Below are 15,975 nucleotides of genomic sequence, written 5' to 3' on the forward strand. Positions count from 1 at the left end.
GCAGTTTAAAAACTTTTAATATATAATTCTTATATATTGTATACTTAAACAAGACAATGTGTCTTCCAAAATTTGAGAAATAGATGGACAAAGAAAAGGAGAAAAATCAACAAACATAAACAAAACAATGACAAACAAAAGGATCTTGATTTTCCTTTAGTGAAGCTCAAAGAGCAACCAACATCTCTTCCAGCAATATGGAATAATGCGTCAATATGAGCACTTGTGTGTGTTTATCATGTGCCGTCATGACTCAAAGTATGCAGATTTCAACTTGACAATACATCAGCTGATGTTTTGATTAGTTCCCCCTGTCTGCAGGTTGAAGGTTGGTCGACCAGTTCGTGCAGCGTTTAGTTGGATTGTAAACCTGTTTGCTCCAGACGTACAACTACGCAGCATTAAAGAAAACACAAACATCAGATGTGGAATCATTTGAAGTGTTAAACGTCCACCAAGTCAGTCAATTTTTGGCCTCATTATAAAAAGACTCAACAACGATTGAACTCTCATTCTTTAAATACGGGAACATTAAAAAAAAATATCTTTACACTGATATTACAAAGAGAAAATGAACAAAAGATTGGTGCCTAACTCTTCAGCTAGGGAGTGACAATTACTGGATGGAGGGCAGCGAATGGCTGTGTGCGTCTACATTGGTCTCTCTAGACAGGTTGGGAACAACTGTGGTGAAGCGTCTAGTCTCTATTCTCCTCTTTCCTTCTATTCTTACTCTCTTTAACACATAGCGACTGGCCTTAATAGAGTTGTAGGCCAACCAGGAACTTAGCATCGCCCTGGTTCCCTCGACAAAAAGATGATTTTTTTCATTAGGTTTTGGATTATTGCAGAAAATAAGCTTGTTGGCAAACACACGTTTATGATACTTACATGTTTTGTTTTCAGAGACTTAAAAGCTTAAAAATTCATACGTCATTTACTGACTTCACGGGATACCTATTGATGTATTTCATATCGTAGAATAAAACGTTAAAATCTCTTCAGCTTGTGTTAACCAGACCTTATTTCAGGCATTGAAACAAAAACTAGGGCTGTCAATTGATTAAATAGTTAATCGTGATTAATCATAAATTTGTATCTTTTCAAAATTTATCTTAAAAGTATTTAATACTCTTATCAACATGGGAGTGGGCCAATATGTTTGCTTTATACAAATGTATGTATATATTTATTATTGGAAATCAATTAACAACACAAAACAATAACAACTATTGTCTAGAAACCCTCACAGGTACTGCATTTAGCATAAATAATATGCTCAAATCATAACATGCCAAACTCAAGACTGACAGGCAACAACAGCTGTCAGTGTGTCAGTGTGCTGACTTGACTATGACTTGCCCCAAACTGCGTATGATTATCATAAAGTGGGCATGTCTGTAAAGGGGAGACTCGTGGGTACCCATAGAACCCATTTTCATTCACATATCTTGAGGTCCACCAGGTACGACTTAAAAATCGCAAGTGGCGTTAAAGCGTTAACGAAATTTGTGGCGTTAATAGAAATTTGCATTAACGCGTTATTATCGCGTTAACTTTGACAGCCCTACTAAAAACCCATTCAAAAAAAATATTGACTTCCAGATGAGGGAAACGCTAAAATACTAACTCATTTCCGGGTTTTAGGACTCATTCCTGCAGCACTCTATGAAAACGAAAATGAATACACCTCCAACCAGCTGCTAGAAGGTCCGTAAGTGGACACAGCGGCAACCTGACTGCTGCATCACTTTGAGTTAAATTAATGCAGCTTTTAAAGCAAAAGGTCAGCCATACAAGACATCCCAGTTTCTATTCCTGACTGAGTCAATTTAGCGCCAAGCTGCTCATCATAAGTTACATGCTTGTTCCCTTTAAACAAAGGCCATTGAGTGTGTTGTGTAGTGTCCTCTCTTCTCCAGCAATAGTTTCAAAACATGCATGAAAACAGACACAAATGGGATGGTTGAGAATCAAAATGGTTGTTCATACATCCTCCTGCACTCGTATGCGCACTCATTCACACATCCACTCGTCCATTCGCTTATACACACGTGCAGTGCAAACACAGAAATGGCAACCCTCCTCCCCTCCCTCTTCGTCCCCATTTCCCTCGACAGTAGGAACGGTCCCACACTTGATTTGTAACAGCAAGTTCCAGAAAGAGCACTTGTTAAAAAAAATAAAATAAAAAAAAAGAAATCACAAAAAATGCAGAAATATGGCTTTACATTTAAAACCGTAACAATCGATGAAATAAAAATTTGTCTTTTTTCCCCAAAATCTTTTCCATTTTCCTAATTTTGATTATGCTTTTTAAAATTCTATCAAGTACGGTTGTGTGTATATATATGCAGTCTATGCATGGGTTGGTATGTGTGTGTAGCATGGGTACAGCTGGTAAAGAGGTGGTACTTGCTGGCATAACCTGGTTTTCAAAGTGTCAAGGCTTTGATGTGGTACCCCAGTGTAGTGCAGCAGAAGTCCTGCAGGGAAGCCTAGAGCCAACCCTGAGAGGACGCACAGAGACAAAGCTGCCAGTCTATCCACACAAACCCGCTGAGGTCAGTCATTCATGGCCCGTGTGTTCGTCTCATACTCCATGATCCCTGTCTTGTCTGAATAGCCAGGATATGTGTGTCTGTGTGTGTATACGTGCGTTAAAGACCGAATGAAAATGTGTCTTGTGCCAGTTTGTGTTTGTGTCGTTCTCCAGCAGCGCAAGTGTGTATGTGGGATTGTGATCGTGTGTGAGCCTGCCTGCTTGTTCAAGAGTCTGAACGATCATTCCCGTATGCTGGCAGAGTAGGAGAACTGAGGGAAGTGTGTGCGCTGATCTGAATCCTCTGCATCTAAACTGTCATCTGGAGGATACACAACGGGAGAGAGAGAAAAAATAGCATCCACCAGTTCAAAACAGATATAAAAATACATATAAATCCAAACTGAAAGAGCGGGTCCATTGCTTGTTTTTTTGGATGTCTTTATATCATTCTGTAGCTTCACAGTGGTGTTCCTTATGTATTCAAAAGTATGCATGTTTTCCGTCAAAATGCTATTTTCCCAAACCCTTCTAAAAACGTTTTCCCACATGACCTGATGTAGGTCGACGCTGCTACATATACAGTATATATACATCCTCATAGTGAGTGTATTAACGTTGCAGTAACTTAGATAGCAGTCTGCAGGCTCCCTGTTTGGAGAAGCAGACATGAGTACCGGCATGCAAGCTAAGCAATGTACTGCTGTGTGGACGCGGCATTAGTTTGATCGGAAAGACACACAAAAACACAAACAAACTAACCGATCAATGCAGCATGTTCCGCGAGGTAAAAATGACTGTTTCTGTGAATGGAGTCTGGTCTGGCTTTGAAGACAGCGATATAACAGCTTCAGTTCCCGGTCGGAAAGGGCTGTCTGATGGAGAGGTAAAGCTCTGAAAATATTTTATATATACGTTTTTCTGCTCCCGTCCACAAACGCTTTACCTCGCCCTCAGACAGCTCTCTCCAACTCTCTGTAACTGAAGCCGTTTCATCGCTCTCTTCAAAGCCACCAGACTACATTAAAAAAAGCAGTAATTTTACCTCGCAGAACGCGGGAGTATACATGCAACCTCACTTCAGTTATTTCCAAACTTAGCACAGCTAACGTTGACTCAGCTGGTGCTAGCGTCCACATTATTCTTAACCTTATTGATTAGCTTTCGATTAGCTCATTTTGGTAACTTACGTCACTGCTTTTTGCAACGGCTGAGTGGTTGTTTCCATTTGAAAAAAATCAGAACTCAACGCAGATGGACCCGCCCTTTAAAGCACAAATGGCAGATGTCGATATACTTACACTTGTCAGGGGGAGTTATTGTTATGGTTTGTGCTGTGAACTCATCATCGAAGTAACGCGTGTCCGTCTCTGATGTAACCTGGGGCTTGAAGGGTGGAATAAGCTGAGGGGAAGAAAGATATCATTTTAGAAAGATGTACCTTCTGAACATCTTATTTTAAATGTTATATGTTGTTTTTTTTATACCTTTTTTTCAAGAACATCCTGCCAGTTGATGGAGGTGAAGAACTTGTGGCTCATCACTTCTTTGGCATCGTCTGGTCCGCCTCCAAGCCTGTGAACAAAACAAAAACACTCATCATCACCACCCACTCACCAGCTACCTTTTCTTTAGACAGGCAATTGTACAAACACTGTCATTGGAAATGTACAACAAGCACTTGTGCTGTTCCCTTCCGACTTGTATTTACCAATTTCGAGACACATTTATTCCTCATTTCCTTACAAGTGCATGTGTTGGTAATCCAGGCTGTCCTCGATGTACTAATATTAGCAGTTCTTTGACTGTTCTCAGAAACACTGGGGCTCGACCAAAACAACAATCAATTACACCCTTGTTTATAGCCATTACCCTGTACCAAAACTAATCAAGAAGGAACAAAGGCTTAATAATGTGGTTACTTATTTTATAGCAGAGTATGTGGTGCCCCCGAGCACAGTGCAAGATTCAGAAAACTAATCAAGTGCTACAGACGAGACGTGGTGCAAAATCCCAGGAAGAAAATGTTTTCCTTGGGCTGCACTGCTGCATCTTCAGGAGCCAGTTATTCAGATGAACAGCCACGTTTTCACAGAAGAGCTGCAACGATTAATCTATCAAGTTGTCAACTAGACAAGAGATCAGATGCAAACCACGAACCTTTGTTTTGGATCCTTTTTGAGCAGGCCGGCCAGCAGGGCCTTAGCCTCAGGAGCCAGGTTCTTGGGGAAGCGGATCTCCTCCATGAGAATAAGTTCAAAGAGACGCTCGTGGTCCTGGTTGTAGAAGGGCAACCGACCACACATCATCTCATACATGACCACGCCCAGCCCCCACCAGTCCACCGCTCGTCCGTAGTCGTTGTCTTCTAGCACCTGACAGGGTGGGAATGAATCGAGTTGGGAGCGAAATAAAACAACAGGAATATCTGCAGGAGAATCAAGGTTTTTTTTTGGTTCAATCGTTCAATTGAATCCATTTCTCAGTTCAGTTCAGAGTAGATAATGTCCTTACTATACAGATACATTTCTGTATAGTACTGTTGATTGTCAGTGCTCTATAGGTAAATTAGCATTTTCTTAGCATTAGCATTTTATTGTTGTGGTAGCTGAAGCACCAACTCTCACAACCAGCTCTACCAGCTGGAATCCTTACTGGTTTTCACATAGTGCCTCACTATGAAGTCAACAAAGTTGTTCAGACATGAAACTACCAACTTATCAAAACTGGCCATCATGTGCTCATCCAGCCCGGTGGCATCAGTGCATATTTACATGATCCTGGTCACAAAACATAATGATGTCAGATTCCTTACCTCTGGTGCCAGGTACTCCGGAGTCCCACAGAAGGTTTTCATGGTGGCACCGTCTGTGATCCCCTCTTTACAAAGCCCAAAGTCTGTTATCTTTATGTGGCCGTCCTTGTCTAACATGAGGTTCTCCAGCTGTGCAGGGAAAGAGGCATATTAGTTCACAGCTACGGCTGTTCCTCAGACCTAGATTGTATGACAATCTAAGGTTATAGCATACTAAAGAATATCCCTCCAGCTACATGAATACTATCCTGTCATAGCAAGCAGAGGCTTACCTTTAAATCCCTGTAAACTACATTGCGTGAGTGAAGGTACTCCAGTGCTGACACTATTTCTGCACCATAGAATCTGGCTCTGTCTTCTGAGAAGACTCGGTCCCGCGATAAGTGAAAGAAGAGCTGAAAAAAGTAGACACAGGAATAAGGGACACATCATGTTCCTAGATGATTTCATAAAAATCAAAATGATTTGTTAGTAATTCTTTGTGGGCGTTTAAACATTTCTGTCCGTCTGTATAGCTTTTTAATCAGAATTTTTGGATTAACAACGAGCCCAGTACATGCCGTAACCAAAGCAATCCCTACAATGCATTTTAAGTCCCAGACTGATTTGATTTTAGTTATTTCAGCAACAGTCTGATGCATCATCAAATCCCACATTCATGCCATAGTTTGATCGGATTTGGATGCATCTATAGTTCCAGTTTAACGGTTACATTAAAAGCCTTTGGGTGCTTTTCACACCTGCGGTTCTAACCGGGCAAACACACCAGGGTCCGTTTTAACCAAACCAAACAGGTTAGTTGAGAGAGCACCCTTAAACTGATGCATCACAATGTGTTGGGTTTCTGTTTTACACCCCTACTACTACCATCAGCCATCTTCCAAAAGGTCATACACGGGTATATTAACACAGCCAGATGAGGAAAAAGGAAAACTTACTTCTCCTCCATTTGCATACTCCATCACAAAGCATAACCGGTCATGCGTTTGAAATGCATATTTTAGTGTCTGTAGAGGATGAAAACAAACATTAGCGTCTGTATTTTACTGATAAAATAGTCCCTTAATTTTGAAAAGCGTAAATTGAGGCATCAGTAACTCACCGTTAGAAAGGGATGCCGCGTATTTTGGAGAACTCTGCTTTCTGTAACTGTGTGTGCCACCTCATCCTAGAGGAACACACAAACACACATTTGGTACATGGAATGAGAGCAAGACCACATACTAACACATATTACACAGATAATAATAATACTGTTCCAAAACAATTTACAGTCAAGATTTTACTGCGATGTGATTAGCACTAACTTTAGCAATGATGACTTCTTTGCGGAGGATTTTCATGGCGTAGTACATCCCCGTGGCCTTCTCCTTCACCAGGATCACCTTACCAAACGTCCCTTTTCCCAGCAGCTTCAGATAGTCAAAGTCACTCATGGTCTGTAGGAGAAATGGTCAAAGATGAGCCATGACAAAGGTACATCTGTGAGTGTTGATGGGACTTATAATATAAAAATATATAACGGCCTGTCTTTGAAATGTACAGGATTGTGAGGAGCATATTGATGAGTCAGTGGCTCCTCATTGTACTATATGCTGCTGATGTTGGTGCACTACATATGATGTAGGGCTGCAACTGAGATTATTTTAATTGTCAATTATTTTCTCGATTAATGAATTAGTTGTTTGGTCTATAAAATGTCAGAAAATGTTGAAAAATGGTGATCAGTGTTTCTCAAAGCCCAAGACGACGTCCTCAAACATCTTGTTAACTCAAAGATATTCAGTTTACGGTCATAGAGGAGGAAAGAAACCAGAAAATATTCGCATTTAAGAAGCTCGAATCAGAGACTTTTTTTCTTAAAAAGTGACTCAAACTGATTAAACGATTATCAAAATAGTTGGCGATTAATTTAATAGTTGACAACTAATCAATTAATCGTTGCAGCTCTAACATACATGCCTCTCGTGCATGTGAGACATAACATGCTGAAATACGTATAAAGAACTATTATCTCAGAACTATTTTACTATTATTACAGAACTAAAACTATTATTTTACAGAACTAACCCTTTTAATTAACACATGTGAAACAACAACAAGGAAGTGGAAAAGTTTCTACACTGGAAGAAAAATACTTCAAAGACATTTGCAGGCCTGGTGACAGGTGTGTCGAAAATGAATGAATAATATCACATATAATGTAAAGCAGGAAATCATTCAAATAAGGATAGTTTTTTTTCATAAAATAATGGATCAAAATACTTTGTAGTGTTGCAAGTAATACCAATACTACAAAGGTATCGCAATACGCTGCTGTTAAAACAGTATGAGACCCCGTTTTCTTAGTAACAGTATTTTAAGACTGACAGTGTTTTTAATACGAGCTGTAGGCTATTTCCTATGAATTGAGTCGATGTGCGACAGCGAGTGTGTGTGTGTGTGTGCAAGCGGTCAAAAATAAACTGTAGTTATAACCAGAAGGATGAGTCAACAGATGAAAAAAAGATTAAAGATTAAGACTCTTCTCTCTCTTCACACCACTTGTACACAACATAGCGCTTTCTATGGTTACTGTGGTGTCTTCCTGATTTTAGCAGCTTTTGTCTCATCAACTTCTCACAGAACTTCATCTGAATTTATTATCGTTTTGGGGGCTTTTGTTTTGCAAGCCTCTCGCCGTCTCCCGTGCTGCAGTACCACTCTCCGCCTGAACTGTTACTGATGCGCCAGCGGGGGCGCTGTTTTACAAAAACAAAGCCTTATTAAAGACTGTTTAATAAGTTATATCTGGTTGCAAATATAAAGCTAACTGTGAAAGAACTCACATAAACTCAAGTATATGGGGCAATATATTACTGCATACCATGTGTATTTTTTAATTAATACATTTTTAATTAATAAAACATTTTAAGTTCGATGTTCTGTCATCTATTATTCCATTACTTTTCCTGATGTTTTAGGTTTTTGCAGTATCGGTAGATATTTCGTATAGATCGAAGTCATAATTTTGGTATCGTGACAACACTGCTATTTTGAAGAACCACAAACCTCTACTTGATCAGTAAATGTTAACAGCTATACAAACTGTATCTCTACATACTTTTTACGCCGTATGACAGTCAGCAGTCAATAGAGAAAACTAAATCCGTAAAAACAGACTGAAGTGAATCAGCACTAGACAAAATATGCACACAGATGTTGCCCTCCACTCATTTAAAGGTTGCTTCACCAAAAAAGCTTTGAGAAAGAGGCTTAAAGTTTAAACAACTTGCTCAATAAAGATGAGCTTAGCTGGACAAACACAGCAAACACTCCGCTGCCAGGCACTGCTTGTGCAAATACTGACCACTTTTGTGCGGGATTTGGACACAGCAATCTCCATCTCCTCTGTGCCGCTGATGTCGCTTGGCGAGCCAAATTTAATCTCCATGGGCTCCTCATCCTGATGCTGACTCTTCAGGCTATTTGCCACTGCCTGGATCGATCGCATCCATTCCTCCCTGACCCAGAAGAAAACACACATTACCATTATCAAATCTAGCCAAAGTCGTGTCCACATTACTCTGAACATTATTCTATAAACATTTGAATTGGCACAAGTTGTGCCTTAAGGTACAAATTGTAGTTAGCGGTGACATATTTTTGTAAACTCGTCGTATTCAGACAGATGGTTTTAGATGTTGTGCCAGAAATATATCTTAAAGGAAAAACAGTAGCTAAATTTAGAAGGTAGAGAGGATAATCTGGGGGGCTGCTGGGATTTGGTACTTGGCAGCGCAGATGTAAACAAAACTCAATGATGGTTGCTTGGGTTAGAGGTGAATAATCAGGTCTAATCTGGCACTCAATTCTATTTCAAGCACGATGGTCTTTCCTACTCTTGCAAACCCAAAAGGATTTCACTGCCTTTAGTGAACAATGGCCCATTTAAGGTCCTCTGTGTTGTAAAAATGTTGTTCCTTGTGTCTTTCTGTCCTTATTTTGTTGAATTTATCTCATGTAAAACTAATTTTCAAACACATTTCCCCCCCCAAGACACAGTTAATACTTCTGCCACATAGAGACAGAAGGCTAGGACTCTGAGACTAAGTCTACACTAAACTGGCTAAATCTAAAAACACATCTTTTCTTTTCATTTATTTTGGCTTTCTATTCACACTAAGCCAGTGTTTTACATGCCCACAAATCGCTGTGTTCAATCACGTGACACGTGATTTGATGTTTTGGTGTGAAAACGCAGCAAAAAGAATAGTTTGCTTTGATAAACATAAAGCTTTTATAAGCTTTGATCAATGGATTTATTTAAACTTATTCAGTTGTCTGACAAAAGAAAAATATATCGGTGAGAAGTGAACAACTATTCCGGAGTTTGGCTATTCTTAATCACCATACTGTAACTGATAATGCGGAGCAGGATGCAACAGGACAAAGCTTTACTGGGCTGAGACTCAGCAGAGTAACCAGTCTGTCTGTTCCGCTCCTAACCAGATTTGTTGTTTAGTTTGAGGAGGAGGAAGAGATTTATCCATTTCGATATTGTTCTTGTGTTTCAGTGTAGACAGACTTTGTTTGACGATGTCTGCTTTGTCAGATGTACTGGCCTGAAGCCCACTACAGGCAGCACTCTCACATTTTCACTGGGGCTTTTTCTACCAAAGAGAATTAGACTTAAAGTCCCAGTGAAATGAAAAATACACTTTATCAATTTTAATCCTGTGTGTCCCTGTGTTAATTTATCTTTTGTTATACGCCAAATACTGCATATGTAAAAGAAAATCAGTATCAGAGTATTTTACATCAAAATCCCCATCAAATCCCTGTCATTTCTCTTCTGTAAAACGGTTTCAAATGTTTGATGTCTCATCCTGCACTCAAAAAAATCATCCAATCAAATGAGACTTTATGCGATTAGCTAGCCACACCGGTCATATAAAACCGCACTTAACTGTTACTGGATCGTAGTTGCTAACAGAGCAATATGGAGGAATGGGAAGAGATGTGTGTTTCGATATCAGTGATAAAAAAAAAAATTGTTTTCATTTCCCAAACAATGTGGCTGAGGTCTAATTCATTCAAGGGAAACGTTGCCGATTTTCATAACTTCCGTTTCACTGGGACTTTAAAATAAAACCTTTGGAATAAATGTGTTTTACCTCTCCTCGTTGCTGTCTACATGGAAAGTGCGCTCAATAACGGAGGTCCATTGCAGGCAACGAATGACAAATGTGTTGGGCCTTGGGCGCTCTGTCTTCATCAGCTGGCATTCTACAAGGCAGAGACAGAAAAACTGAAGTCACTAACAACAAAACATAAAAGCACTTCTTCACAGTTTAATGTGGCACTTGCTGAAATTTGCCAGCCAGAAGGGAAAACTGACCTGCAACAGAGAAGTTGTTGAGTGGTGGGAGGCTGTGGTCACTGGACACCTCAGGCTTCTCTTTGTAGCCGATGAAGGAGCCGTCGCTCTTTAAGATGAAGTAACGAGGTCGCCATGTTTTAATGTATTCACCTGAGAAACAGACAGGTGAAGATTTTTGATCCAATGTTTGACTACTTGCTTGTGTGTTTGGCTTTAATATGGCTACTACATGTCACAATATTATTACAATGAGAAGCCATTGTTAGTGACTGGACTGAACTAAACTGAGCACAGCTGTTCTCCATTAATGAGAAAACTATGAACTTGACAGATACCAAGCCTATGGGCTGAGTATTAAATACTCAAAATATAGATATTTAATGTAGCCTCAGATGATGACAGTGAACACGAGGGGCCCCCTTACCTCTCTTGTGGAGCCATCCCTCTCTCACAACACTGACTTCATTCATGCTGGGGCAGAAGACTGTCTGGGTTGAGAGGGGGCTGCAGACAAGCTGGTGGAAATTGTGCAAATGTTCCTATTGGTCAAGTGCCTGACGGTGGTTTAGATATAAAAAATATATCATGTAATACCTGGAGGAAAAGAACAGAAAGAAATACTGTTAATGTAGAACACACAATGAGTCGAACAGTACATAAAATACATAAACAATGCTAATCGTAGCCTGGTGGAGCTTTAACATGTAATTACAACTCACAAAGACCATCAACGTTCATTCATATAAGAAGGGATATAAACCACCTGTATCAGAAAAAAATAGGGCTGCACAATTAATAGAAATTTTATAGAAATCGCAATATGGCCTGGTTAATGGTTAATATGGTTAATAGCAAAATGTGTGTCAAAATACCATTTTAAATTAAATATTTTCATGTTGCAGAGATGTCCTGGCCTAAATATAATATTCTACAGACTTAAGAAAACATCTTTGTTTGGTACAGATCCCAGAAAAAAAAAACATAATGAGTGCACTGTTACTCTGTTAAATATTTAAAACCTTTTCTTACTTGTAACGATGCAAGCAAAAAAGCTGTGTGACTTCGGACCATTTACAATTCATTTCCTCACTTTGATTAAAAACATAACCTTGGGTAATAACGTTTAAAGAATTAGGGCTGCCCCCTTTTAGTCGACTAATCTATCGTTTTGGTCTACGTCAGCCAAGATTTTTTTAGTCGATCAGTTGTTTTTTATGCTTATAGACTTATGGGCACATCTCAGGTAAACACGAGATTTAAAGTGGTGTTTTTGTGTTGATTCTTTGTGGAGAAACTCAGTTTTACAGATCTGTCGATTAAATCAACTAATCAATTAGCCGACAAAATCGTATGAGTGTTAGGCGACTAAGAAGTTCTTTGGTCAAGGACAGCCTTATAAAAAAATACACGTGAAATAGGGCCTAAAGGAAGTAAAACTACTGCCAGGAAGGTGGAGGTGAAGACATAAAGTGAAACCTCATTTCTCAAAACAAAGACAACTTTCTGTGTATTGCTCTTGATGCCTATCTTGAGTGTTGTCACACCACAGAAATGTGCTTGAACAAAAATCCTCACCGTCTGAAGCACTTCGTTGCCTTGAAACACAACTCCACAACAAAGAAAAACTGCTGAAATCTGCACGTCTGCTCACCACCTCATATCTGATCATCTCACACTTATGACTGTGACAAGCAAAAATGGCACTACTGTAATGACTATCATGAAACTCCAGGCACCTCCATCATCTCATGCAACTCTTTCCTCTGACATACACCGGTGTTTCAGTGTCAACATATATCTAAATATGGTAGATAATGTTACTCTAGTGATGTCGAATGATGTAACAATTAGGATATGGCTGCACACCTCTGTATTGTCAAATGTAATAGTCAGCAAGAGCTGTGGGAGGCTGTTTGTGGAGAGGCCTTGGTGATCCAGGGTCAGGCCCTGAATCAACAGCTTATGTTAGATAATAGGTTTACCAGAATTTCACAGTATTTCAGTGAAAGTGATGGGGTTGAATATTACAGTGCATACAGTCACCACCAGAGCACAAAGACTGTTTGAACTGGCTTTGTTTACAAAGATAAAAACAGACTTCAGACTTTGTTATGGCCATCAGAGGTGCATCCAGTATGTTCATAGCTTTATGAATGACTAAGAGTAATACTTACTGCTCTTTTAGTTGATAATGATGTTGATATGAAGCAAAACAACTTTTTTTGCTCTTTCAAACAGAGTATCTACAATAATATCCAGTCAAGCGTTAATATTTACATGTAACTTTAGCACCACATGAGGGCTTAATAAAGACACCAAATAGCAGTACTTTCCATAACATAGCTAACTTCTTACCCCTTGTAGATTACTGCAGTTAATCAGTGTCAAACTGTACCCAGCAGGCACAACCACAACAAGCTGCCTCAGTGTAAACATTAACGTAGACTAACGTCAACACATCCTCATCATACCTCTCAGTTAGCCAGCTGAGGCAAAGTCAACAACCTTTCCTATCGTAGCTTCAGCTGCTAAACACACTTCCAACCATACTACAGCTGGTGGACAGTTTGTAAACAACAGACAGACAGACAGACAGACAGACAGACAGTAAAGCACACTGACCATGACCCGCATTAAACACCAAACAAGGCAGCTAACAGCTAGTTAGCATGTCAGTTAGCCAAAGTAGCTTTCAAGCTAACGGCTAGTTAGCATGTCAGCTAGCCAAAAGTAGCTTTCAAGCTAACGGCTAGTTAGCATGTCAGTTAGCTTTCAAGCTAACAGCTAGTTAGCATGTCAGTTAGCTTTCAAGCTAACGGCTAGTTAGCATGTCAGTTAGCTTTCAAGCTAACGGCTAGTTAGCATGTCAGCTAGCCAAAGTAGCTTTCAAGCTAACGGCTAGTTAGCATGTCAGCTAGCCAAAAGCTGCTTTCAAGCTAACGGCTAGTTAGCATGTCAGCTAGCCAAAGTAGCTTTCAAGCTAACAGCTAGTTAGCATGTGTGTTAGCCACTTCGTCGCTCATCATTACCTCCCGGCTTCTCTTACCTCTGTGACTTCAGCACAACACAAACACCACCAGCTGGTCGGTTCCTTGAGGAGACTCGCTGCACAGTTGAAGCGTGTGTGTATTGAGCTCTGTCAATGATCACACAGCTGGAGCTGGCTGCTGCTTGAGCTTCTTCTCTCACAACAACAACAGCGGCTCAGCGGAGCGGCGTGGTGCTCGGTCTGCTGCTGCTGCTGCAGTGGTTCACTGAGAGAGCAGCCAGAGAGAATGAGAATAAAGTCCACTGAGCTCCAACTTGGTAGATAGTTGTGTAGAATACAATGTCCAAATCCGTGACAGATAAAAACCCCGCCTCTTGATTGTGTTTAAATGTGGTTAAATGTCCTGTTTTAGCGTGTTAGTGTTAGTGAAGCCCCTCAGTCCGTCCGTCCGTCCGTCCCAGCAGCCAGACAGTCACAGCAAAGCTCCGCAGACGCACACACACACAGAGAGGAAGTGACGTAGGAGGCCAGAGAGGGTCCACTGCACCTGAACAGTTCTGTGTGAAAGTACATCAAGTACTCTACTAGTCACCTTAACCTCACCCCGAACTGCACAGAGAGCTGCTGTCTGAGAGATAGGCAGTGCAAAAAAAAAAGTTTTAAAAATCAGCTAGATTAATGCATTTTCTGCAGAAAATGCGTCTGAATGCAGAAATGCTTTAATTTCAAAGCATTGCTAAATTGAGAGCAAATGCGGAATAGACTTCTACAAAGTATCTGGGTGGATGAAACTTTAAAACTGTAATTCGTTAGAAAAGTAGTATTTTGGTAGAATGAACTTTTATTTTGAAACATTAGGTCCATCCCTAGCTTTCTGATAACATACAGTGAGAGTTGGGGGCTTTTAATTTGAAAAACAAACATCACCAAGTATCTGGGTGGAAGAACCTTTAAGATTCAAATTTGTAAAAAAAGTAGTATTTGGGTAGAATTGACTTTTATTTTGAAACATTAGGTCCAACCCTTATTTTCTGATAACATACTTTGAGAGTTGGGGGCTTTTAATTTGAAAAACAAACATTATCAAGTATCTGGGTGGATGAACCTTTAAAACTCTTATTCGTTAGAAAAGTAGTATTTTGGGTAGAATGAACTTTTATTTGAAACATTAGGTCCATCCCTAGTTTTCTGATAACATACAGTGAGTTGGGGGGCTTTTAATTTGAAAAACAAACAACATCCGGAGTGTCCTATTAAAGGTCCCATATTGTAAAAAGTGAGATTTTCATGTCTTTTATATTATAAAGCAGGTTTAAGTGCTATATAAATACTGTTAAACTATCAAAACGCTCAATATACGGAGAAATGCACACAGTCCGTATTCAGAAATTGTGCGTTTGAAACAAGCCGTTATAAGATTTCGGTCCATTTGTGATGTCACAAATATACAATATTTAGACCATTACTCGGTTTTAAAAGTAAACATTCTAAAAGTGTCCCAGTTTATTTCCTGTTGCTGTGTATGTCAATAACATCAGCTGACAGGAAGTAAACATGGACCCAAACTGTTGCCTAGCAACACAATTCCGTTGAAATGCACTAAAACGGAGCGTCTCAGACAGAGGGTAAATACAGGCATATTCAAGCCAACAGTATGAGGAAAATAAAGTTTTTTTTGAACATTAGAACATGTTCTAGTAGAAACACGAAATATGAGTATGAACCTTAAAATGAGCACAATATGGGACCTTTAAGGAGCAGTTACTCTAAGGGGCTTTTATTTTGAAGGGAAGGGGTGTGTGTGTGTGTGTGTGTGTGTGTGTGTGTGTGTTTGTGATAATCCTTTAGGTCATTTTTCATGCAAAACCATTTCATGGTTTGAGCTTCCTAAATATTTTGTGGATTTGCTGATTTTCCTTTAAATTATTTTAAACAATTTTTTTCTGAAGATTTTCAATTCATCAATCAAGTAATACAGAATATAATTAGATTATTCCATAATGACAATAATCATTGGCTGCAGCCCTTCTATGTAAAATACAATTAGCTCATCCAGCTGCAACATTCAAATGCTGCTTACATTTTCATGCATGAGTAATAATCTAATGATATAATATATAATTGTTTAACCGTCACAGGGGCCATTTTTCAGCATTGAGTACTTTTACTTTTAATATTCTAAGCACATTTTCCTGATTATACTCACATACTCTCACTTAAGAACTTCAGTTCAGGACTTTTACATGTAACAGAGTATTTTGTGTGTG

General features: G+C 39.5%; 1 protein-coding gene across 1 annotated transcript; it reads right to left on the minus strand.

The window, feature by feature from the left end:
* Positions 1–14,209, minus strand: akt2 (v-akt murine thymoma viral oncogene homolog 2). Its single transcript, XM_074641481.1, has 14 exons — positions 13,766–14,209; positions 11,144–11,313; positions 10,738–10,869; positions 10,514–10,625; positions 8,707–8,860; positions 6,665–6,796; positions 6,460–6,525; positions 6,296–6,364; positions 5,630–5,752; positions 5,358–5,486; positions 4,703–4,917; positions 4,030–4,117; positions 3,844–3,946; positions 1–2,864 (listed from the first exon to the last, which is right to left on the minus strand). The coding sequence occupies exons 2-14, from the start codon at positions 11,187–11,189 to the stop codon at positions 2,785–2,787; spliced, it is 1,449 nt and encodes a 482-aa protein (XP_074497582.1). The 5' UTR covers positions 11,190–11,313; positions 13,766–14,209; the 3' UTR covers positions 1–2,784.
* Positions 14,210–15,975: the final 1,766 nt, after the last annotated feature.

Source organism: Sebastes fasciatus, chromosome 7 (assembly GCF_043250625.1).
Source record: "Sebastes fasciatus isolate fSebFas1 chromosome 7, fSebFas1.pri, whole genome shotgun sequence".
Lineage (NCBI taxonomy): Eukaryota > Metazoa > Chordata > Actinopteri > Perciformes > Sebastidae > Sebastes > Sebastes fasciatus.

Excerpts from the sequence above, each read along its gene's own strand:
- akt2 (XM_074641481.1), bottom strand. The coding sequence starts at position 11,189 with ATGAATGAAGTCAGTGTTGTGAGAGAGGGATGGCTCCACAAGAGAG. Across the intron at positions 8,861-10,513 it reads GTAGACAGCAACGAGGAGAG|GGAGGAATGGATGCGATCGA; the intron begins GTAAAACACATT and ends CTTCTGGGTCAG. Across the intron at positions 5,753-6,295 it reads AGTATGCAAATGGAGGAGAA|CTCTTCTTTCACTTATCGCG; the intron begins GTAAGTTTTCCT and ends TACTTTTTTCAG.